General features: G+C 38.5%; 1 protein-coding gene across 2 annotated transcripts in view; it reads right to left on the bottom strand.

Moving 5' to 3' along the window:
- Positions 1 to 26,338, bottom strand: part of MAPRE2 (microtubule-associated protein, RP/EB family, member 2) — a 157,824-nt gene that overhangs the window by 116,243 nt on the left and 15,243 nt on the right. For both annotated transcript variants that reach the window (XM_008575702.1, XM_008575704.1), the window contains exon 2: positions 15,878 to 15,939. In XM_008575702.1, coding sequence (XP_008573924.1) covers positions 15,878 to 15,939 — 62 coding nt within the window. The remainder of the gene's footprint in view (positions 1 to 15,877; positions 15,940 to 26,338) is intronic.

Below are 26,338 nucleotides of genomic sequence, written 5' to 3'. Positions count from 1 at the left end.
AAGAAAAGAATCAGTGCTCATGTACTGAGTTTCAAAAAAATGCTTGTAAGTCCATGGCGGAGAGAACAACCTGAAGAAGAAAAGTTTGTGAGCCTCAAAAGTCTGATTTTCAAGTATCAAAAGCTTAAGATCCTTCAAAGACTCAGAACCTAAAATTCATGCCATAAGCCACAAGACTACATGACTGGTGGGAGACTTGAGCTAGGAGCTGGTGACTGTCCCTAAGAAGGGATTCTGCCCTTTTGCCTATCCCTAGCCACACCCCAAGTCTACTCAGGCATTCGTGAGTAGAGGGACCTGTCCTCCGCCTTATACCTGGAAGCCTGAGGGATGCCAAAGGCATGCCAGGGTTCCCAAGTCATCATGGCACAGGAACAGCAGGGTGAAAATGCAGGTGAAGGATTTAGGGTAACATCATGTTTTCCGTAGAGCTACCAGATATTTGTGGGGAGGGAGGAGGAACAAACCTGACCCCATGTGGTTGTGACAGAAACATGAGCAGAAAAGAACAGGCCTCCTCTGCTGACTAGGCTGATTTTCCTGGGGGGAAGTTGCCATGACAGCAACTTGAAAAAAACCAAAGCTCCATTCAGGTTTCCAGAGCACCTTGTAAAACTGTGGGCCTGTGGTGTGGGGTCTATATTCATCCCCGCATTCTCTCACTTACGGAATAAGCAGACCAGAGGCAGGAGCAGAAATTAGGTTGGCGCCCTTGGTTTGGATAATACACAGTGCATGTAACGAGGAAGCTCCTCCCCTACTTGGCTCCCTTTCCTGGTCTCCTGCTTGAGCAGGGCTCATAACCAGCACTCAGTTCTGAATTCTCAGAACCCCTTTACCTTCCTCCCATCTCAGATTCAGTCACCATACCTGTTTACTTGACAATGGGACGTGGATGTCCCTCCCTTGCCTCTCCCACTCCTCACACTCTGCTGGAGACACACTCCTCCCACGCCCATTTCATGAGTCTGTCTGCAGAGGTTTTTTGCTTCCTAAATCTCTTACTTCTCCATGAATCTGACATTTCACCATCAGCTCCATCTTCCCTCTTTTCTTTTTCAAAAATCTTCAGTGGTTTCCTATCACTTTCAAGATAAAACTTCCAACTTTTACTTTTAGCACTTATGGCCCTATACAATTTAACTACCCTTAGAAACTCATCCCCCACCACGTGTAGTTAAGAGTGGGATTTAATTTGGTACCTCCTAATCTGGAATGTTAGTTCTGCTTCCTGGTATCAGTACAGACAGTGCCAACTTATACTCATCCCCCACCACGTGTAGTTAAGAGTGGGATTTAATTTGGTACCTCCTAATCTGGAATATTAGTTCTGCTTCCTGGTATCAGTACAGACAGTGCCAACTTATGATGGTTTGACTTGTGATTTTTTGACTTTATGATGGCATGAAAGTGATACATATTCAGTGGAAACCATACTTCGGATTTTGAATTTTGATTTTTTCTCAGGCTACGGATATGCAGTAGAATATTCTCTTGTGATGCTGGGTAATGGCAGCGAGATGCAACTCCCAATCAGCCACATAATCATGAGTGTAAACAACTGATACTCTACAGGGCATTAAATGCATTTTTGACTCACTATTTTCAGCTTTCAATGGGTTATCGGGATGTAACCTCATCACAAGTTGAGGAGCATCCGTATAAGCAAAGGCTTCCTCTATATGTGATAAGCAAAGAGAAGGCTCCGTATTCTGAACCTTCACAAATGTTTTTGTAGAAATAGGTTCTTCCATCCAATTATTCTATTGGACTTTGTTCAGTGAGACTGCAAGACCTCTATGCTACCATTTGAAATTACTTCAGCTTGCTTCATTAAAAAGCTGGGAAGAGGATAGCAATTAGTCAAATGAATTAAGATGATGTAAATGAATTAGTATCTGATTTTTGCTACCTCCTGAGCTACCCTGTCCTTCCAGGATGAGGAGAGAGAGCAGGGAACATTCAGCCACCATCATCTCATCTTTACAACTTGCTTTGACTATAACCAGATTACGTCATTATAGTCAGAAGCACAATGTGTTCAGCGAATTAAAATAGCGGTTTAAAAATTCACAGGGAATTATTGGTTGGAAGAAATAAAGAATTACAGTGTTGCTGTTTCCTACTGAGAGTTAGAATATTCGAAGTTCCTCAGAGGGTAAGTTCTGGGACTGCAGGACAAGTTCAAAAAAAGTTTCTTTGGCTGGTCACTTACATTTGGATACAACCAGCTGAACAGCAGCCTCACATTCTGCACGCAAAACACTCTACTCTGGATAAAGTAAATCATCCCACAAGTGGCCTCCTCCCACATTCATGGCACTTGAGAAGAGTTCCCGAAGTCTGGACGCAGTGCTGTGGAGGAGAGCCAATAAACTTCATAGCGGTTATGAAACAGCTGCAAATCCATGCTTAAGTCATGCATTGTACAAACAGTCCATAAAGGATACATTCAGATTGAGAGAAGAAATACGGCTTTCCTAGTACTAATCAAGGTGAGAAGCTGGATTTCACTACAAAGATTTAAGAAAAAAACCCTAGTGTTCCCTAATTACATGATTCTACAATTTATAGTTAACCTGTATCTCTTTTGACATTTTCCCTACTGTCTCCCCTCCAAGCAAAAGAATATTTTACTTCCATCCTTTAAATTCATCATTGCAGCCATTCACAACATGGAGGAAATGAAGTAACAACAAACTAAACCAAAGAATCAGTCAGTCCTCAGAGCCTCTTCACCATGATTTTGACCTGGCAAAAGACAGTGCCCTATAGCAATGAGATGTTGCCGTTCGTAATACTGTCCACAGTATAAAGCAAGATACTAAATTTAGTGAAAAGGTTTTCTTTCTGATTCCCCTTGAGCATCAGTAGGGAAATGTGAGAGCCAAGTTTTCTGCATATTATAATTCTTTCCAAAATGGGAAATGGAGGGTAGGTGAACTTTTGGATCCTGTTCTACAGATACTCTCAGTAAATTTTATTAACCTTACGATGCTTGTTTTTGTTTGCTAAAGAAAAGCAAGTTTTATAGTTATCAGTAGAGTTGAAATATGTTTATTTGTATAAAATGTTTTGTTCCACTTCAGTCTGGAAAAAAAAAAAAAAGGCCATTTATAGTCCAAAGGCTTTCATCAAATAATTGCAATGGATATTCCATGAGTGAAGGATAAATGTCAGGGTGGGAGCAAAAGGCATAGGGACACAAAGAGTTCATAATTTACAAAAGGATTGGAAAAGATCTCTGTTCTTCCTGGTTTCAAGTTAAGAATTTAAACACCTTCAGTAAATAGGATCAAGACCAGAGCAGGATAGAAGCTCGCTGAAAACTTAAACATCTGAACTCTGAGTGCTTCCAATGCAATAAAACTTAGGCACCTCCCTCCTGCCACAAATCATATCACTGAAAGATGTCTGATAGAGCTAATATATCCTGTTAGCCCGAAGCATCAACGCTTTGTTATTTATGTGACAATTTTTACCAAAAAATTATGTTATTTAACTTATTCTCTTACTAATGGCCTCTAGTCATTCTTTAGTGTAATATAGCTGACATTTATGATTAAGTAAAAAATAAATATTTGGGTTATCACATTCTTATTACAGCAAATATTAGGCCATATTATGAACATTACCAAACAAGATGGTTATATTTTGACTTTTCAGCCATCCTGGAGAAATAATACTAGGTAAGAAACAGCAAGGCATCAGTACATTTAAAAATAATATGTCCCAGGTATCTTTTTTGTCAATAGCTTCAGTTTAGATGACCTCTTCAATGTGTCTGAAAATATTAGACGTCTTTGCTTTATTCCCTACTTTTCAAATGCATGCTGTTCAAATATCTACCCAACTACCGAATCCTATCAATTCTTTTCCAATTCTCTCAATCTTTTTGTTTCTAACAGATTCATATAACCTGAATTGTAGACAAATGCAGTAATTTCCAAGAGTCTCTGCCTGTTTCCCCTTTCCTCCAATCTAGGTAAACAACTTTTTATTTATAATTTATAAAAGTAATATGCACATGTAAAAAAACCGAGGAACAGAATATATGAGGGTACTTCAAAAAGTTCGTGGAAAAATAAAACTAAAACATAAATCTTTCCGTGAACTTTTTGATGACCCCTTTATAATATGAAAAGTAAACATCTCTCCTACTATGACTCTTTACCCCAGTCCTATTTTCAAGAACGAATTGTTTCTAATTATTTCTGATTTTAGTTCTGGTGTTATAATTGTCTCTTTAAGAAAAATCAGCTATATTCTGTTCTCAATATATAAACATAGCATCTATTTTCTACTATGAAAGAAATTCAGTGTATTTCTATTACTTCTCACTTCCCCTCTCAATTTTATTGGTAACATTTTTAGTTCTTCTAGAGGTTACCTTTATAACTTTTAGTTAACATTCCTAAAATTATATTTTTTGACTCATTTCTAAGGAATGGTACTTATTGACTCTCTTTTACACGTTTCCTCTCAGCCTTCTCTACTCTTTGTGTTGTTTTGCCATTATGTCTTCTTTATAAGGACTAATGTTTTTTGACTATAGCTGCCTTCCCTGTTTAGTCTACAGATTGCTTCTACACATGAAATCTAGTAAAAACAGCTTTATGATTATGAAATTTCTTACCAGAATCAGGTGGTATTACCTTCCGTAGAGAAGAAAATATAATCTTCTCATTAAATCTTGAAATCAGAAGAATTTTACAATGAAAACATAAAAGTCAAATGGATTCTTTTTTTACATGCCAGTAAGTATTCAAAAGCATGCCTCATTTTAAGACTAAACTTGAATCTTGACATATACATTTTTTATTTTTCTTGGAGCTGTTAACTACTTTTTATTGACAGAAGAAACATATCATCATCTTATGATCAAAAATGAGGCTCAAGGTCTAAATTTATATAAGAGAATTTGTTTTTTTCTTCAAGACATTCTTTATGAAACCTACTATCTAATCTGGACTAATTGCTTTAATATTACACCTGGCATCCTAGTATTTCTTATACTCATATTTCTTATAAGTGGATGCTTCCATTATTTCCATGGGTTTTTGGATGCTGTGTTATCCTTTCTCTTTTCTTTTGCTGGAGTACGTCTACAAGTTACTTTTTGAGATGCAAAAGAGGAAAAATTTTCAAGCTTTTCATGTCAGAAATGACCTATTTGCTCATATTTTATTAATAGTTGTGCTGTGTATAGAACTATATTCCAAAATCCCTTTGCTCAGAACTTTGAAAACATGGTACCATGGTCTCTGAACCTCCGGCATTGCGTATTGAAATTTATGCAATTTAGGTGATCGCTCTTCTGTGACTAATCTCCTATCTGGCCATCTATCCCTGAAGTTCTAAGACCTCTTTAATTCTGAAATTACATGAGGATGGGTCTGGATTTAGGTTTTTAAGTTTTTTCTGTTCAACATTCAGTGGCCTCATTTAATAGGAATCTTCATTCCTTTGTCTTTTTATTTTAAAAGCTCTTCTTAGAGAATATTGGAATTTCTAGATCATCCTTCCATGTCTCTAATACTTTTCTCATACATTCCATTTCTTCATCTTTTGCTTTATACCCTGAATTCTCTTTAGCCACACTCAATAAGCTTTATTGATTTTTAATTTGATAATTACATTTTTAACTTTCAAGAACTCTTGTGCTTTCTGACTCCTTCTTACCCATAGCAACTCTTTTTGCAGGGAGGGGCAGGGGTAGTGGAATTTAATGGATGCAATACCTTTCATCTATTTAAAAATATTTCCTTCAATTTTTAATTTTCTTCTATTCTCTGAATTATTTCATCTGGATTAGCTGCCCTATTTTTTCATATTTGTTCTTCTTTTGCCTTTTTGTTTTTAAAAGTTATCTAGCAATATAATACTATGCCCTTTTCATCTTCTACAAGTTTGTCAATTTCTGGTCCCCATTTATGTTTCCAGAACTGCTCACTATATGATGAAAATATCAAATGTTTTACAAGGTGCAGCCTTTTAAATAAATAGTGTTCCTGGGTCAGACAATTTTAATCTTATAATGTAGGGGGTATGTTTTCTTGAGCAGCAGACAAGAGTGGTTGAATATTTTCATTGCAAGACAACTTCATAGAAATAGGATGCTTCTGGTTGAAGGCAATAATGTCATTACATAATGTTCTAAACACTCAATCCATATTTTTTGATAAACCGAGGAAAGCTTATCTCTAAGCAAAGCACTGGCAGAGAACGTTAATAGTTTAGTCCAATTTATAAACCAAAGTAATGTTGCATGAGTGGCATTACCTCACACAGGCCTGAAACATATCACTCACCAAGAGCAAAAATAAAGTTAGAGACCCCAGAATTCCATGAGAGAAACTCTACCACGCAGATATAAAGCCTAGTCATTGCCTTGAAAAATCAAAAGAGAAAAACAAATCAGCATTCAAAACAGGATTTAGAGTCCAGCTGGAAAATAACAAACCCCCATGGCCTAGAAACTAGTCCTTTAGAGAAGCTCTCTGAGGCTTATCTTGACCTTTAATGTTCACCTTACTTAGTGCAGTTTGATATTAACCTGATAGTCTGTGATTCATTAGAACTGCTTTCCTAAAGACTGAAGCATGGCTAACTTTAGAACAGAGACAAACACGTCAGTGTGCACATTTTAAGCAGAATGATATTTGAGGTGAAGGATGCTGAAAATCTGGGCCACGCACAGTACAAGTACCCAAGCAACCTGATGCTGAGCTGGTTTTACAGACTGTATGGGACTCAAACAGCATATATTAAGTTCCTAACGTCTGAGGGAGGAGATAATTAAAATAGGATGCATCATCTATTGCTCCTGAGAATAACATATTTGGAAGGTAAAAATTACACATGTGAAAAACATTCTTTTAAATCTTAGGTAATATCCAATCAGGATTCTATAGTATAATAAAAACCCGTTTTCACAGGGGATGTGAGACTGCCACTCAGGGGTATTACAAAAACATTCTTTTAAATCTTAGGTAATATCCAATCAGGATTCTATAGTATAATAAAAACCCATTTTCACAGGGGATGTGAGACTGCCACTCAGTTATGCCACTCAGAACCCGTTTTCACAGGGGATGTGAGACTGCCACTCAGGGGTATTACTTAACCAGTTATGATCTGTAAGTTTAAAACATACCAAGTTAGCTTTGAAACAGAATCCATACAGCAAACAATGTCAGGTTAGATAAATAATGGGCTATCAACTCTGTAGACTATTCTACAGACATTAAAACTATAATCATGAGATGTATAGCAGCATGGAAAACTGCTCATGACAAAGTGAAGTTAAAAAAAAGCAGCATATGAAGATGTGCACAAGGTCTGGTTACAGCTATGTTATATTATGTGAGTGAGGACTAGAAGGGAAAACCAAAACAGAAATGATTTGTCAGGGTAGGATTATAAGTGATTTACTCTTCATGATTTCTATTTTATTTTTAATAATGAAAATCTTGGAAATATTATAGAAGCAGAAGAAAATATCATACAGTAATAGACATTGAGAAGGCAGGCAGCAGTTAAACTCTGGGAGATATTTAATTAAATGACTGTAGATAATATATCTATCATAAAATATATTATAAGTATATATAGGTACCAAGTGGTTTGAGATTTTTGCCTGTATGGTAACTAGGATGCTGTAATATACCTTTATTTCTTGAGTAATTTTAATCAAATGATCAACTGCACATCTTCTATGACACTAGTGGGTGTATTTCCATGAAAGGATAACATAATTAACATAACTGAAGTGGTGGGAAGGGGAGAAAGGGCAGGAGGCAGACAAGAGGATTGAGGAATACAGGTACAACTTCTGAGATAATCAGGATTAAAAAAACCAAACACACACACACAGAATTAAGGCCATTTGCATCCCAATACCTCCACCCTACCTTTAAACCCTAGACATTTTCCACTTTTTAGGTAGTTCCAAACATGTGGATCTAGCTGTGAGTACTGCTTGCAGAGATAACATACATTGAATTCATACCTAATTGGGTTCTAATCTTGGCTCTACCACTTACTAGCTGTGTGCTTTGAACAAGTTAGTAACCTCTTTAAAGGTCAATTTCTTCATTTGTAAAAAACATAAACAAATTTCAAACAGGACGTATAACGATAATGAAACACCATATGTAAAGTTGCTAACAGTGCTTGGTACACAGTAGGTATCAAAGTTTGTTCTCTCCCCACACTATTTCCCTTTGTAACAGGACTCTGGTATTCAGATATTAGACTGTTTAAGTAAAAATGAAGGCTAATCCACCCTGGCTACATGTTGTTTCCAGATCTTGCTCCTCCCCTATACTCACCCTCACACAGACCTGAATCCCTAGGCTATCACCTACTTGTTGATGGCAGGACGAGGCCAGACTTCTCTGGACATCAAAGACCAAAGTGAGGTTTCTGGGCTGGCTCTCTTTGCAAGCTGTATTCAAAATTTCAATTCTATCTAATCTGGCTTCTGGAGCTGGCTGTCCAATATGGTAAGCACTTGCCGCATGTGATTTACACTGAGTTAGATAAAATTAAATAAAATTTAAAATGCAGCACCTGGATCTCATAGCTATATCTCGAATACTCAACGGGCACATGTGGCTAGTAGCTACCAAATTAGATGGCACAGATACAGAACATTTTCATCATTGCAGAAAGTCCTATTGACCAGCTCTGCTCTAAAGTTCTGGGGGAATCAATGGGGAAAAGAAATGTCATAGGATTAGAACCTATTAACTTTGTTCATTAATTCTTTTATTTTAGTGACTCTCAGACCAGGAAAGCAAAGTCAGAAAGTGAAATGGGACAGAAGAGACACGTTACTTGATTAGGGGCCTCAATATACACAAGCATTCCAGGCACAAGCCTATGAGATATGTGCAGCATTCCTCCCACATACCTCAGCTCACTTGTAAAAACAATTTTGATAAGACACGTCAACCTCAGTGTAACTTTAGGGACATTTTCATGAGCAAAAACGAATATTACTTAGCCAGATCCTGGTACTCTATGCAATAGGGAGAAATCTATAGGGATGTACAATGTATTAAAAGTGTGCTAAGCAGTCAGCAGGTTTATTTCTATAGGCAACATAGTAGTTGCCTCTGCGGCCACAAGTACCCAGGCCAGGCCATACAGGTCTGCGAGACGGGGATGTTACACCCAACTACTCCATAAAGTGTTCAAAGTTTCATTCTGAATCAATCAAATCAACTGTTAAGGCTGGTCCCCCAATAATCTATGCAGTCAACAGAGGGTACTGTTGAGTTAGTTACGATCCCTGTACAAACATCAAACTCATTATAAACCAAATACTTAGCGACTCTTAACCCAGTCATGGCTCTTACAACATTTCAAAGAGAAAGCATAAAGTATTATCCCACTTTAAAATAAATTATTTGCCCTCATTATCAATTGTCATGCTTCCCCAAAGAGGAGCTTTTATAAAGTTTTCATCTGTGCAGGGCATGTACCTCATTTGGTTGGATGAGCCCTGCTGGGGGAAAAAAATCATCCTGCCTAGATGACTAGCAGAACTATAAATTCATGGCTTCCAAACCCAAGTGGATCTCAGTGCTGCCAGATGATCCTTCTGCTTTCCTAGTCAGTGTCTGTCATTATTCTTAAACCAGACATTTCAATACCTTTTTAGTTTCCTTCTACTTCTGACCCTGCCACCTTCCCCTCCCTCAGCAGATGGTCCTGTCTCTGACTTTACAGAAGGCATTAAAGCTATTAGACCAGAACTTAAGTCTCCAGCCCCCAAACCCACACATTGACCTGAAGGGCAGCAGTCTATTCTGTTTCTTGATTGTTGCAATGAAGAGATATATCCTCTCCCAGGGAGCCCATGGTCCCCACGTGACTACTTCTCACTTTGAAGGGGGTCCTTAAGGATCATTGTGTGCTGCGGAAGACCCCACTCCATTACTTCCCTCTACGTAAGACAGCAACACCTCAGGCTGTTTTCCTTACTGCCCTTACCTTTCTTCTCAGCACTGAAATAGTGCTTACCACACAGCGAGCACCAATACACATCTGTCGAATGTCAGTGAGTCCTTGACCTCTCCCTTATGCAATCTTGTCACCTAAATCGTGCTCAGATCCACCCACGTCCCTCTACCCCAGCTGTTACCACCACAGCCAGGTGTTCACTGTCTTTCTCCTGGTCTCTGTACTTCTAAACTTCTCCCCTCCAGATCCATTGTCCACACAGCTGCCAGAGTGACCATTTTAAGATGTAAACCTGGTGGTTTGGCTTCTCTGCTTAAAACACTTCAACATCCCTCTTAGGATACAAGCCAAAGTTCTTTACTAGCCTCGTGAAGCTCATCTCTTGCCCTGATTGTCTGTCTGTCTAGCCCTATCTTTCACGGCTCCCTTGATGCTGCCTCTCATTACTGAACTTCTTTCAATTTCATTATTATGCCACGTGCTTCTCTTATTTTTTCTTTGAAACATATTGATTATACGTATTTGTGGGGTACAAAGTTGAGTATCAATACATGTATAAAATGTGTGATCATCAAATCAGGGCAATTAGCACATTCATCATTATAAAACGATCATTTCTTTGTGATGAGGACATACGATATCCTCTCTTCTAGCCATTTTATAACATGCAGTAAATTATCGTTGTTAATTATAGATGTCTTGCTTGACCGTACACGCATAGAACTTATTTTTCCTAGCTGGCTGTTTTGTGTCCATTAACCAGTCTTTTACTATCCCCTCTCCCAGTCCACCTCTCCTACCTCTAGTAACCATGAGTCTGCTCTCTCCTTCTGGCTTCTCTTATTTTCTCTCCAGAGCTTTGAAGCTGCTACTCTTTCTGCACAAACAACTTCTCTTTCTCCGTGGTCCCCCTCTCCCCAACACCTACCTGAATATCTCTTTTTCCTTCAGGTCTCCGATTAGATGCCACTGAACTTGGAAGACTTGTCTGAGCTCCCTGCACCAGCCCTGGCTTAGCTGTCACTGCTAAGCCTCCCACAGCATCCTGTAATAGAACTGCCTGTTTCATTAGCATTTCCTACAGTGGACCAGGGCTCCATGAGGCCCAAGACTCTGACTGTCTCACCCAACATGTGTCCTCTGCCCCCAACACAGTGATAGAGCCACAGTATAATATTAATTACTATTTAATGCATAATTCTTCAAAAGAATTTGGCCTGGGGAATTTCAAACATCCAGAAAAGTAGAAAAATTTCTATAATAGTATAACGTACACTCATACCCACCAGCTATATTCAGCAGTTGCTAATATTTAGCCATGTTTTCTTTACATAATCACCCACCTTTCTATATTTATTTGACAAATCATTTTAAGTAAATTACAAAGAAAAGAGGAACCATGAATAAAAACCTCTAAATCTCTACTTAAGCACAGTAAAGTGAAGTTCAAAAATGAGAATGTTAAGCTCTGCCCCAGATAGGCTTATAAATGTACTCCTTTTCCATCATTTAATTTTCACTAGTCTTATAAGGTAACCTCATTAATAAACAAAAGGAAACCTGTGAAGAACTCTGCCCTAGCAGTGAAGGGGAAACAAACGAGATATTTTCTGAGTGTCCATGATATACCCCACACTTATGTTGCCTCTTGTTTTTCTCACCACAAACTCAAGATGTGCATGTCTCTGCTTTGAAGAGGAGAGGAGACTCGGCGAGGTGAAGCTATTTGCCAGGTCCTGAAGGAGGTAAGTAGCAGATAAAGAATGTGTTCAAAGTTTCCCTCTCTTTCTACCACTCACTGATTCATTACTATTTAAATTAAAATTTTAATTGAAAATTGGAAATAAAAAACATGTTGCTGTGCTATGAGACGGGTAAAATACACGTTAGTGCTTTTATGTGCACAAGGAATGCTTTGGCTAATCATCTTCTTAGTTCTTCTTACCCCTATGGCCTAGATGAGGCAGGGGAATGTTAAAGCAGTGAGCACAGAATGAGAATCAGAAGCCAGGCTTGGGTGCTGTGGTGATGCCACGAACTGTCTGACCCTCGGCAAGTCTCTCTTCTCAACTCTCCTCACCTAAGAATGGTTGCCTGTAAATTGAGCGAGTTGGATTAGATCATCACTGTGGTTCCTTCCAGCTCTTTTATAAAAAAAACACAAAGGAAACCCTACAATCCTTAGAAATCTGCTTCAGTCATCAGTTGGTGAGGGCCAGCATGTAGGTTTTGCAGATCCCAGGCCTGGCTCTGTGCATTCTCAGTTAATGTTCTCCCTGGGAGGCTATCAATGCAAGCCAACTTTAACTGGAATGTTTGCCAGTACCAGTGCAACTACAATAACCTTCAAACTTCCAGAAGCAGATCTGCCACAGATTCTGACACAACATCTGATGACGAAGATTGTACAAAAAGAGGATCCATGAAAAAGCTTCATTCCAAAGGAGCCTCCTACTTCATCCCTACCCCATGCATACTCTGCCAGACAATCTATCCTACTTATCACATTTAAGATTTGTGAAAGACTCTCTACTCCACTAGACAGTCAGTTCTAAGAGATGTCTTGTTCAGCTCTGTATCCCTAGCTTTTAGCATAGAACTTAGTACACAGTTGGCAATCAATAAAAGTTTATGAAATGAATGGCAAATCTCACCATCCCTGAGTATCCAAAACCATCTAACCCTTATGGCTCTGCTCATCTCTACCTACCCTCTCCCCAAATTTCCATAATATTTTTACTATTTCTCCTACCTCATTTTCCATACTTTATTATGTGCATCTCATTTTCCATATTTTATTATAGTTATGTATATATCTTAGCTCCCCAGTAAAGTCAAACTCTCTGAGACAGAAGCTATCTCTTGCTTACCACTGAAACTCTACAACACCTAGCTCATAGTAGGTACACAATAAATGTGGAATGAGCACATCGTTCATATACCACCCATCCTAAAAGCAGTAGCACAGTGCTTTACAGATAGCAGATATTCAATAAATGTTACTGAATAAATTTAATGCTTTTTCCGATTAAGTTGTGGTGAAACTAGTACCCTCAAACTGAAAATGTTTGCAAATTATTCCAAACCTTTTGAACCACCCATCCTAAAAGCAGTAGCACAGTGCTTTACAGATAGCAGATATTCAATAAATGTTATTGAATAAATTTAATGCTTTTTCCGATTAAGTTGTGGTGAAACTAGTACCCTCAAACTGAAAATGTTTGCAAATTATTCCAAACCTTTTGAGAAAAAAATATAGTAAACTAGATTAAAAGTCATAAAAATGGGCATATCCTAATCATCTCCGTACTGGGATTTTGTCCTTAGGAAATAGATGAACAGACACAAAACTAATTGATGAACAGACACAAAACAACAACAAAGTCCATATTAAAAAAATGCTATACTAAATTTTAGTGAAAAATTGGAAAATAGTAAGAATTAAAGTATATATTATAGCACATTGATATAACATAATGTTTTTATTATGTATTCTAGTGATAGTTCTGTTGACCTGTGAAAGATGCTTGTGACTAATGCTAATTAAAATACAAAGTTCACAGGCATTACAATATATACTGTGGAAAAACAGGACTGCTTGTGGGCAAAGCCAATATGCAAAATAGAAAAATAGTCATTTTGGAATGGTGTTGTTATGGGTGGTTTTTTCCTCCAAAGTTTCCTTTAAATTTATATTATTTTTTATAATAAAAAGTTTGGTAGAGTCAACATTAACTTTCTTTTAATCTGGTTATATTTTCCATAGACAGTTATTTAGTGAAGACCAAAGCATAAAATTAAATTGCCTACTAACTAGCTATTGCTTTAATATTTAACTCTAGGACTCAGGTGACACATTCATAGGGATGCAATTATATGTCATGAAGTATAAAGAATAGGCACGTTGTGCATGGTACATAAACAGATTTGGATGGGAAGCAAGCAGCCAGACTTGGCAAATTGAGATGGCATTACTCACTCAAGGAAACTTAATACTACATGCTGAGAGGGTTATATAAAAGAGGCAGCTACCCAGAAGGGTTATGAAAAGAAGGGAGAGGAATTAATGATGTCTGTCTTCTTGATTCTCCACCATCTCCTACCCTCTTACCATCCATTGTCTAATAGGGGTCTGCAAACCGTAGCCTGCCGGTCAAATGCAGCCACTGCCTATTTTTGTAAGTAAAGTTTTATTGAACACAGCCAAGCCCATTCATTTATATTTTGTCTGTGGCTGTTTTTACATTAAAACAAATTGAACAGTTGTGACAGAGACTGTATGGCCTGCAAGGCAGAATATACTATCTGGCTCTTTACAGAAAAAGAAACATTTGTCCTATAGCTCCAGATATAAAGAGATTTATGAAGAGACACTCTCCTTAGGTAATGGGCCACCTTTTTCTAGTACCTTTTTCTTCAAACATACCAGCCTGGAAGATAGGGTGATCACATAATTTATCATACAAACTGAGAGCAAAAGTGAGTGCTAACTAGACTATAGTCAAGGACAACAGAAGTAAATCAGGACTGTCCCAGACAGGCCAGACATATGGGCCCCCTACCAGAAGGGCAAGTAGTACAAGATCAGTTTCCCAAGGTCACTCAGTGCCTGTTCAGGGACTGCTTTGATATGTACACAGAAAGCTTAGGCAACTTCTGTTCTTCATTATTCCTGTTTCTACTGCCCTCAGATGCCTTTCCACTGTCGTCTGTCCTAACTCCACCCTAGAGCCCGCTCTGGACCCTGAAGAATCCACCTGTTGGAACACCTCTCAGGGCACGATATCTCTACTCTCATTAGAGCAAAGGAGAAAAGTGAACTCATCCCATTTAAATAAACCTCAATTATTCCAAATTAATACAAATAAGAGTTTTGTACCTGAATTTCACTTGTTTAATATCAAGGAAAGTTTGTAACATGCTACCCTTCTTTAGAAGAATTTTATGTTTCTCTTCTCAAACCATTTATTAAAAATAATCCATCACCCATAGCATTTATCACTATGAGACCCCAAAACAAATATGGTATTTTACCCATTGATTTGAGCTTTTGATACTCACCAAAACTTGGGGAGAATTATTATTTAAGAATGAGGTTTCTAATTTTATCATTCCAGAATATAAAAAAAAGAAAACACACACTCTCACACACCTTTTTTTTTTTTAATAGTATAAAATTTTGATGCTGTGGGGGAAAAGGAGTAAAACAAAAGGTGTTTAGAGCACCTCGGATGTTATAGTTTGTGAGACTGTTCTCTGTGTGAACAATAATAGCTCATAGCTCTGAAACCTCTCTGAATGGCTTTCCAAATATTGCCATCTGGTGGAATTTCAGTTAATTGTTCCTTTGTTCTAGGGTGTGCCTGGAGGTGAATCTTGAAGGCATTATTAGACATACTCAGACTACCAGTGAGAAATAGGTCAAAATGATTGTGTCTCAGAGACAAATCCCAAACTGAAAAAATAAGGCTTTTCAGGTCTCATCTTTGTCACAAGATACCCATCTCTCTATTGTAAGGTCAACAGAGCAGGTGCCTTGATTTTTAACAATACCAAATAGAAATAATTTATCCACAAATAACTAGAAATGTCATGAGGTCATTCTGTCCATATCTTGATATGCTCTTCCTCTATTTATCACTAGTAAGAACTCCAAAATTAAATTTTAAGTGGCTTGAGCATTTTTAGAGAAATTGCTAACAGCAGTTAATTAGCCCTTAGTACACTTGGGAAATACTCTACATTTTGAAAAACAATATTTTAAAGGAGCATATTTATGCAAATATTGGCTTTAATTATATAATGGAATTTTGAAAATAAACTTGTTACAAAGCTAGTAATATTACTCACTTCAATTTATCTGTAAACAGGGAGGCATACAACATAGTTTATATTTAAACCTTACCTTGAGCATCCAGGCTCTCTCCCTGGCTGTCGAGATGAACTGTTCCTCTGGGCTATGGGACACTAGGGTAGTAAAAATGGAAAGAAAAAAAAAACCCCCAGCATTTAATATTGTGAAAACACAGGAGCAAAGAGTTATAATTTAGCTCATTAGGTGTGGCCAGCAATGCAAAAGGAAATTAAAGAAAAAACACATGCAAAATATCCAAAGTCAGTTGATTTTTTTTTTCCTTTTTGTCTTTTTTTCGTGTCCGGCAACGGATCGCAACCCTCAGTGTTGCGCCCGGACCGGACCGGGACCGGCAACGGGATCGCAACCCTCGGTGTTGCTCCCACGCCTCGCTCAGCCAGTGAGCGGGAACCGGTCTGTATGTGTGATCCGAACCCTCGGCGGGAGCGCCGCCACACTTCCCAAGCGGCGCACTGTAGCAGTGCGGCACCGGGCCGGCCCCAAAGTCAGTTGATTTTACCATATGAGAGTGATTTAGTTAATCAGAAAATAGAATTATGCTCTCTATATTATTAGATCAATCCTTAGGTTGACTTAGTAATTTGTGAAAATTTAGTATATAATGTCAGTCCTAAGGAAATCATTTTTTTTTTTTTACCTCTCCCCCACAATAATCTGATGTGATGAGAATCATGTGTTAGCAGATAACCCCAGGAAACAGCGCTCTAGTGGAGTACCAAATACCGACATCAATTAAAGTACTGACTTCCCAAACACGGGTTAATTTGTAGGTTGCAGGTTTTACATCTAGCATTCACACAGGTTTATCATAGTCAAAAGGTTTTTGTATAATTTTGACCAGATAAGTATCATAAACATGCCAGGATCAAACTTCAAAATATACATACCAACCAGCACTAATTTACTTTGTTTATATGAATTAGCTACTTCTCTTCAAAACATGCTCTGGCTAAATGATAAACCACGGCAGTAAATGACAGGGGGCAAATCCAGTTCTGGAGGCTGAGAAATGCATCTGAGTTCTGGGCTTTGAGGGTCCAATGTTGGGGGGAATGGACAGTTACTAGGGATGCTGGTTGTGGCTGAACCGGAGGGGGCTTAACAGGATTTACACATGTGTACATGTTAACTGTCTTCTCCACCTTCCCGAGAAACAAATCACAAATGACCCCTTCCCACCTTCCACTTAAGCCTTCACCTTGCACATTACTCTTCTGTGTTTCCTGTATGTAATCATTTTTTTAAAAAATGCCTTTGGGTACTTACCTGATTTAAAATCATTTGTTTAAAATAAAATATTCGTGGCAGATTCAACACTATGTGATTAATCCCAGATATAGTTCTGGAGATGTCTCTGGGAGGAGAATTTAAGAAAAAAAAGCGGGGGGGGGTGTCATTTTACATTTTTTTCTATAAGGAAATGGTAAAAAATGAAAGCACAAAGCGAAATAGTAAGTATTGAGAAAAGTAAAGGTGACAGTTGAACAGTTAATGTTATACTATTCAATGAGGGAGCTCAAAAGAAATTAATAAACTTTGGTTTGTTTTAAAAAAATTAGAAAACTAATTAAAATAAAATAAAATAAAAAATCAGAAAATTTAGCATGAATGGTTTCAAGAATGAACTCAGGTAAAATGACTACAATTTTAACTTTTTCTTTCAGATAGAACAGGTAGAATTTCTTTACGTATTTTATAGAAGAATTTAATTGTATGGGTATTTCATCTGTCTTCATAATTTAATAACAGTTGATAAAACTAAAAATCAGATTAAAGAATACTGATTCCCATCCATGTCAGTTTTTATTCTTAAGTTCTCCAATCTTCCAGAAATTTTAAGTGAATGAGAACAAAATTTTCATTTGCCTTCTTTATATAGCCAGTACCCAGTAAGTATGTTACAATGTAAATTATTGGCCACAAAACTAGGAAGGAGCATAAGTTTCCTATTTCATCTATAAACCAAATAATTAGTCCTTAGAAAATTTAGGATTGTCTATATACAATTGGCCTTTTTCTGTTTTCCGACAACAGCTCACTGCTAGTTTTTCAGCAGCTTCAATGGATCAGTTTGAAGAATGAGATCACTTATGAATATCCTATGTGCCAGTCATTTCAGATATTTTTTCTAATTTAATCCTCAAAACCACCCTATTAGAAATGAGGAAACAGAGGCCTAGAGTAGTAAAGCAATTTGCCCAATATCATACGGTTAGAAAGAGACAAATTTTAATTGAGTCTGATGGACTCTAGTATCTGCTCTCTTTCATCCACACCATGCCACCTTAGAAGCCAGTCCTTTAACATAGATTAGAAACACCTGGGAAGCTTTTGCTCCACTCCCATCGCAAATCCAGGACTTGGCATACAGTAAGTGCTCAGCTTAGGCACAGCCTTTCCAGAGTGGAAGTCTAGCCTCCCCACTCAGCCTTTGCTATAGTTTTGCAATAGTTTTTTCCTGTGGTGTTTGGCAGGAGTAGAGTGGTTATCACCTGAAAGTCTCACACTTGATATAAAAATCATATAAAATGGATCAAGGCATAAATGTAAAACTATGAAACTTTCAGGGGGAAAAAAAAAGCAGGAGAAAATCTTTGGGATCTAGGGCCTGTCAAACTGTTTAGCCTTGACACCAAAAACACAATCTGTAAAAGGGTAACCTTGCTAAGTTGGACTTCAAATTTAACAAATTTGACAAATGGCACTTCAAAATTAAAAAGTTTGCCCATGTGAAGCAGATATAAAACAAGATATAAACTAGGAGGAAATATTTGCAAACCACATATCTGACAAAGAACTAGTATGTAGAATACATAAAGAATTCTCAAAACAACAGTAAAAACCCAATTCAATTGGAAAATGAGCAAAATACATGAATAAGTGTTTAACTGAAGAGGACATAGACAACAAATAAGCACATGTAATGATATTTAACATCATTAGCAATCAGGTAAAGGAAAATTAAAACTACTATGGGACATCATTTTACACCTATCAGAATGGCTGGAATAAAAAATAGTGACAATACAAAATGCTGGTGAGGATTTGAAGAAATGAGATCACTCATGTTGCTTGAGAGAATGTAAAATGGTACAGCTACTCTGGAAAACAGTTTAATAGCTTCTTTAAAAACTAAACATGCAACTACCATCAATCCAGCAATTGTACTCTTGGGCATTTATTCCAGAAAAAGAAAAACTTATGTTTATAGAAGTTTTATTCATAGTAACCAAAAACTGGAAACAGCCCAGATGTCCTTCAACAGGTTCATGGTTAAATGAACTGTGGTATGTACATTCATACTATGGAATACTACTCAGCAGTAAAAAGGAACCAATTATCATACAAGCAACAACCTGGATGAATCTCCAGAGAATTATGCTGAGTGAAAAAAGCCAATTCCAAAAGACTATATACTGTGTTTCCATTTATCTAACATTCTTAAAATGAGAAATCTACAGAAATGGAACACAGATTAAGGCCAGGGGTTAAGGAGGAGTGAGGGCTGAGGGAAGTGAGTGTGGTTGTAAAAGGACAACAAAGTATCCTTGTGGTGATGGAAATGTTCTGTACCTTGATTGTATCAATGTCAAGACTTTGGTTGTGACCTTGTACTATAGGTTTGTTAAGACGTTACCATGGTGGTGGGGGTGAGGGGGCTGAACAAAAGACATGGGATCTCAATATTATTTTCTGTAACTCCATGCTAATGTCTAATTATCTCAAAATAAAAAGTTTAAAAACATCAGGAGGTTGGACAGCAACTAAAAATGAGCAAGATACCTCATTTTATTTTCTTACCTTCCCAGAGAAAAAACAAAAGCCCAAGGAAGTGAGCAAGGAATTTACTCTACTTTGCACAGATCCAAGAAAAAATACCTCACCCACGATCTTAGCATTCAGAAACCACTGTCAATGTTCTGCTACCCAATCTTGCCTATTTTGGAATGTTCTCTGCTGTTACCCCCTTTCTCTCCCACATTTACCTTCCCAATCCTTCATTAAAATTCAAAACACTGATACAAATGTACACATTCCTAGCTGGAAGTGAGTTCTAAGTAGCAATTTGATATACCCTGCATTATTTGAACTGATCTCTCATACCCTCAAGTTCATACTATCCAGGAATTTTTAAAAAATTTCCAAAATTCCCACGTCTTATTTGCACAGGAATATAATTTCATCCTTTGTGGTGTTCTGTGGGTGACAAGGCAGGTGTTCTATATTCTAAACTGGACCACACACTAAATAAGGACATAATCTTAATCACCAATACACAGAGAGAGGAGTTTGCATAGTCTGTCCTCATGTTAGAAAAGACCACGTTGACTTTTACTCTCTTGTCATTTTGAGCACCAGGCAGCTCCTCAGAAATAAGCAGCCATCAGCCACCTGCTTTCTCTGGGCTTGTTTGCTGGTTTTGTTTTAATTGAAAAGAGCCAATATCTTTGTTGGCATAAGAGTCATGACTCTTTAACAACGTTCTCTGTTTCTACAAAAGTCTATTTTCCCCATTTTCTAGAAATTTCAAATCCTCTTTGATGAACAAACCTGGAATTCTAGCATCCCATGTCTGAGGCATAGCAGAAGAATATCTGTGCTAGCTAGGGATCCCCACCCTTCCCTCCCCACAAAAGACTGCTGCTCTCATGTCTGGCTATAAAACCACAGGAACATAAAAGATTCATATCGGAATGAGAAAATGATTGTAAAAATATTTCCAATCAGGCCATGCCACTGAGAGAAGATTTTATTCTTTCTTCATTGCTAAGTGTCTAGCCAATGAGGCTTCTGATCAACTCAGGGTGAGAGTGTTTCACAAAGAAACAGCACGACGACCTCCCTAGTTCTTCACAGTTTACCCAAGAAGACAACACTGATGGGGCCTGAGCCCAGGATTTCCTCTCAGGAGTTGACTGAGCTATCTTTGGATATTCAGGATGAGCTGTGTCCTGAATTCCAGACTCCCCATGGTCACTCTGAGATATGAAGTCACTCCAGTTGCAGATGACATTCTTTAGTGTGGGAGGTCCACAGCTTTCTAGGAAGAAAGCAGCTTGTTAAGCATTACCAGAAGGCCACGGGTTATTAATCCTGAGGCTGATCCTACTTGGTGTCAGCCTTCAGAGAGCCCAGCCTCCACCACACATCACCTCAATTAATGGTCTTGGGTTGGGTTCAGGGCCTTCCCCAGGGGCAGCAGGATGCCCAGAGCCTGCCCAGTCCAATTCTCTGAGATCAGGACTGCTGGGAAGCACAGAGCTAAGCACACACCAAGGAAACCAAAAACCAAATGAGAGTATCTGGCAAGTAAAGGAGGTCGAACTACACCAAATCTTGGGTATTAAATCTGGTACAACTCATTCTTCTCCTTAGGACAGACAAACTACGAAATGGCTCATGTTGTGTATTTAAGAACTTTAAAAAAACTATAGCTGGATGATAAAGAGATTTTGGTGGTATATATTAAAAATGATAATGATGTTATAAACTTCTTACAGTCGTGTGACTTGAATTTCTATAGAAATAAAAGCTAATCCCCAGAAACTACCTAAAATGATAGCTACAATAAGATAGAAATTCAGTTCTTTTCATACAAATGTAGCCTAACTTCCTCTTCTTGGAATCTTCATTTATCCATCTGCTACTACCCATGTGAACCAGAATTAAAATAATTTTTAAGATTGCCCTTTCTAAATTCTAAAATAGAATATTCATAGTGCTAAATGTACAAAAGTAAAATTCTTTTAAAAATGACATGAGATAAACTACATACATGAGAAATACCACGTGCATTATATAATTCTGTGAAATGTTTTTTTATAATTACATTTCACTTATCTTTTTATCCATTTTTAATCATATATCCTTGAAAATAGAGTAGTAGGCATAGAAGAATAGCTCCTTTCCTCATATGTGTGATCATGAAATATGGCAGAATGCTTGTAAGGCAGGAAAGTAGCACAGGCCGAGGTTCAATTTCATAGCCCGGGGTTCAAGTTTAATGGCTGGGTCATAATGGAAGCTAAAGCCCTGCTTTCCATGCATCCCATCTTTATAGTGTGTAATTCCTTTGACCATCCAGGAACACAGTAACCTGTTAAAAGGGTTATACATAAGCTCTAAGTCTTAGAGGCAAGACATTGTGTATCAGGGCTATGACCTCCCTCAAAAGATGGAAAACCCTCGTCCACCTTCTGTGTTGTGCTCTGTGGAAATCTCTTCAAACTCTTACTTAGCATTTTCTGCTGAGTCTGTTAAAAGTGTTGGTATGTGGACAGAACGTGTAGAAATATGTGGGAATGTTTGCATAGCCTCTGCCCACGAGTTTCATGTTTGAGCTGAAGTGAAGACCCCAGATGGCTGATTTAACAACAAAAAGCACTGCTCTTGGGGTCCCTGCTTATGGGGTCTGCCTTACAGAGGAATCTACGTACGAAAGGATTGGGGGCTATATCAGTAACTAAGCTGTCTCGATGGGGAAATTCATGCTGAATTCCACTCAACGGGGAAATATCCTAGTGAACTTGCAGAGCAGAAGCCCCAATTAGGCTGTCAGGGATAAAACAACTATGCGAAAATCAATGTATTACTGGAAATAAATCCAAGTAAAATACCCAACTTAAGAATATTCTCAAATGCATTTCCTTCCATAACTATACATCTCTATAGCTCTTAATTTTGCAAAATTCTTTCACATATATCATCTCACCCAGATCTTGAAATTGTAGTTCTTTCATTGCTTCCTCTATCAGTTCACTCTGCTTGCCTTTTAGTAGCATCTTTTCTCCCCTTTATGCTTTTTCCTTAAGATCTCTCAGATGGTACCAAGATGCAGAGCCAAACCTCTAACTGTGCTTCTCAACATTTTTTTCCCCCCTTAATCATCTCCCTCATTCCCTTGCCACCTGCAAGGAGCCTTTTTATCCCCTAAGGGTGCTAAGAAATCCTTTAGGATCCCCTAAATCTATGGAATAAGCTTCATGTCTATAAGGGTTGAGATCTGGAGGGCACAAACCATTGTTGTATCCAATTTTCATCCCCCTTGAGAGTGCACGTTCTAATCCAATTGAACAAACATGCTTTATCGAGCATCTCCTACATGTCGGGCACTGTGCTAAGAGGTAGAGATACAAAAATGAATAAGGTGGGCTCTGCCCTCCTACTTTGCAAGTTGTAAACCCTTTTTTAAAAAAATATAAGCCCATGAAATAGAGGATTATTAACCCCATCCTTTAGGTGAAGAAACAGGCTCAGGGAGCTTGTTTCTTGCATGAGATCACACGACTAATAAAGAACAGAGTGGAGACCCAAACACTGGTCTTCTGATTCCAAATCACATGCTTTTCTATGACCCATTCTACCCTTTTTTTTCTTATGCACCTCAGGCTTCCTTTGAGCATTATTTTAAAATTCAATTTTATATATCTGAAGCAACAGGACACCAAATTTTAATCTTAGAACTTTTTATATGAGGTTTCTACTGTTTAATGTATTCAACACTTATTGAACACATAAGAACAACAGCTACCACGTCTGAGTAGCTAATATGCATCTGGTACTGTGCTAAGTACATCACATGCATCAGCTCACTTACTTACCCCAATAAGCCTATGAGGGGTGCTGTCTTTTTATTCCTGTCTCACAGATGCATCCAGAGGTTTGTGGCAGGGCTGGGATTTGAACCCATGTCTGTTGTACTTTGGAGCTGGAGCTCCAGCTTATACACCTATAACATGCCAAGCACTGTACTAGGTGCTGGGCTCTAAGGGTGAGTAACACACAGTGTAGCCACCAAGGCATTTACAATACAGTTGGGTGACAGACATCCGAACAATTATATCAAGAGGTTGTGCATGTAATGATATCAACAGGGAGAGTGGAAGAACAAAACGGACACATTTATGACTGCTGTTTTCTTGGATCGTACGTAGAGCCTGAAAGTCATTTGCATTCTGAAAATTAGAGGGAAGTAAGCATTTTACTTCTTAGGGTCCCCTGTGACAGTGCTTTTCAGACTTTATGAATCACCTGGGACTCTTGTTAAAATGCAGATTATGAAAACTTCTAGGTGATGCTGACGCTGCTGGTCTGGGGACCACACCTTGAGTTGCCAGGCACACAATCTCTCTGCTTCAGAGCTCTTTCCAAAATCTGCTAGTGTGGCAATCCAACATGTACTTGGTCAGATGCGCCATTCACTCACATGATCCCAACTGAAATAAACTAATTTATAGTTCAGACCTTGCTACTAAATGAAGGACCAAAGTAAAATTAAGGAGGTGAAGTCCATCCTCGGGGCACACTACTTCTTTCCTGCTTCTCTCCCTTCACAGCCCTAACCTCCCAGTAGTAATATACTCATCCACTGTTCCAGGCCCTTCAGGAAGTTCTCTCCTTTCCAAGATATGTACTTAATTGATTAACCTGCACAAACGTACTAGAGAGTGTTTATAACAAAAAATGTGTTATTTATTCTCTGCTTATCTGAATGTCTGATTCTGGATCTTGTTACATAAGCACCCTCAATGGAGCCACTGTTATTTTTCCTTGTGTAGACTACCGAGTCAGTTGAAGCTGCCACACATATATCCAGTGTGCTTGAGGGATAAAAGGATGCTCAGATGACTTGCAAAACTGTCAAAAGCAAACAGTGAGCTGAAAACATAAAAACTTTGAATTACTAACTGCTTCCACAACTGCCCTATGTACTTGGACCATCATTCTGCCTGAAAGTGTTAGGCTCAAAGTGACTTTAGAGATTGCCTGCATATTCTAACAACATTCCTCTCGGTGTATATCAGGAGTCCTTACCTAGGGTGGGCTGTGTCCCAAGAATGTATTTGTCAACCAATTTTTCTAACCAATAAGGTGGTTAGAGGTTAAGATACTGCTATAGTTCAGTATCTTTAGGGGTTAAGGGACATTTGAGGGCTACTCTGAGGATCCACCTCTCATTTGCAAACCTGCCTGCTATAAAGAGCATTGAATCTGCAGTAAAATTCCCTGAGTTTGAGGTTTTCCCAGTTATGTGACTTTGGGCATGCCATTTAAACTCTGGGCCCTGGTTTCTACAGTTTTCTGTAAAGTGTAGCTACTTAGAGAGTTGATGTTGTGTATAAAAATTCTTTAGCAACTGTAAATTCCTATATAAATAGAAGATACTTATTAAGTTTATTATTAAATAATTGAATTTAAACACATGTCCTTGGGCAACTGGATCTGAGTATTACAGGGTCAGGAAATATTAAATAGAACCAACTCTAGGGAAAACCAACAGCTTAAACAGAATGAGAGGAAATATCTATCTTGAGGGATCTTGTAGATGTAGCCTTGATGAAAGGAATCTCTGAAGCAGGACCCTCCGTGGCCTTCCTGGCTCTGCTGGGGCCTCTTTTCCTGCCCTATTTGTAGTATGTGACCTTGGTAAACCCTAGTTTGACCACCATCTTTCTAAGGTTGGGAGCCTAGGGGAAAAAAAAAGCAAAAAATAGACATCAAAAAACAATACTTTGTCTTTTGACCACACGTGAAACTTCTCTTGTTGGCTTTGTGTCAAATGGTAGCTCATAAGACTGTTGGAAGGATTATATGCTTTGTGGATATCACTTCACTTCACACAGTGTTTAACATTCTCATCGCCTTCAAATCTTTTGGACCCTAGAGAAGCTGGTTTCTCTTCCTCTGGCTTCGTCTTCCTCCCCACCCCACATGTGTTTCCTTTTTTGCTCTCCACAGGGACAGCTAACTCACCCCCTAGTCCTCCCCATCATGACAATGTGCTTGAGAGCTAGGAGGAAGCCATCGACCTGCCAAACACTGTCAAAAGCAAACAGTGAGCTAAGATCTTGAAAACTCTGCAATTATTAGGTGGTTTTAGTTAAAAACAAAAAACTGCCACCACCCCCACCCCCCAGAAAACCATGAACACAAACAAAACAAGAACTCCATGCCTCAGATTTTCATCTAGAAAATAATGGGATTGAGATAATCTCCAGGGTTGTCCACGGCTCCACAACACTACAATTCTCCTCGACATAATTAACAAAAGGCATATATTTTGGAGACTTATGTTCTGATTTTGTGAGATCCTCTCTGTCACAATTCTCTGATTGTGCCAGACATTCAAGACGACGGAACAGAACTAGCTCCATCGTTCCTACCAGGAGTGGGAAGGTGTCATGGGGCCTTGCCCCAGGAGTCCAGAGTGCAGTGACATGACAGCCCAGTCAGGAGAAGGCTTTGCTCATCACAAACGCCTCCTCAAACACCATTGGCATTAATCTTCTGGTACCAGGGCCATAAAAGTAGCAGCAATTCCTACCTCTGGTGACAACTGTTTACACGTGGCCTTTCTCCACCTGTCAGCATCACTTAACCACAGTCTTAAAAAGGGAAACTCCGGGCCGGCCCGGTGGCGCACTGGATAGTGCGCCGCTTGGGAGGCGCAGCGGCGCTCCCGCCCGAGGGTTCGGATCCCACATACAGACC

The sequence above is a fragment of the Galeopterus variegatus genome, unplaced genomic scaffold, assembly GCF_000696425.1.
Source record: "Galeopterus variegatus unplaced genomic scaffold, G_variegatus-3.0.2 Scaffold1224, whole genome shotgun sequence".
Classification (NCBI taxonomy): Eukaryota; Metazoa; Chordata; class Mammalia; order Dermoptera; family Cynocephalidae; genus Galeopterus; species Galeopterus variegatus.
The sequence above is the reverse complement of the archived record's forward strand: the minus strand, read 5'-3'. Positions and strand labels throughout refer to the sequence as shown.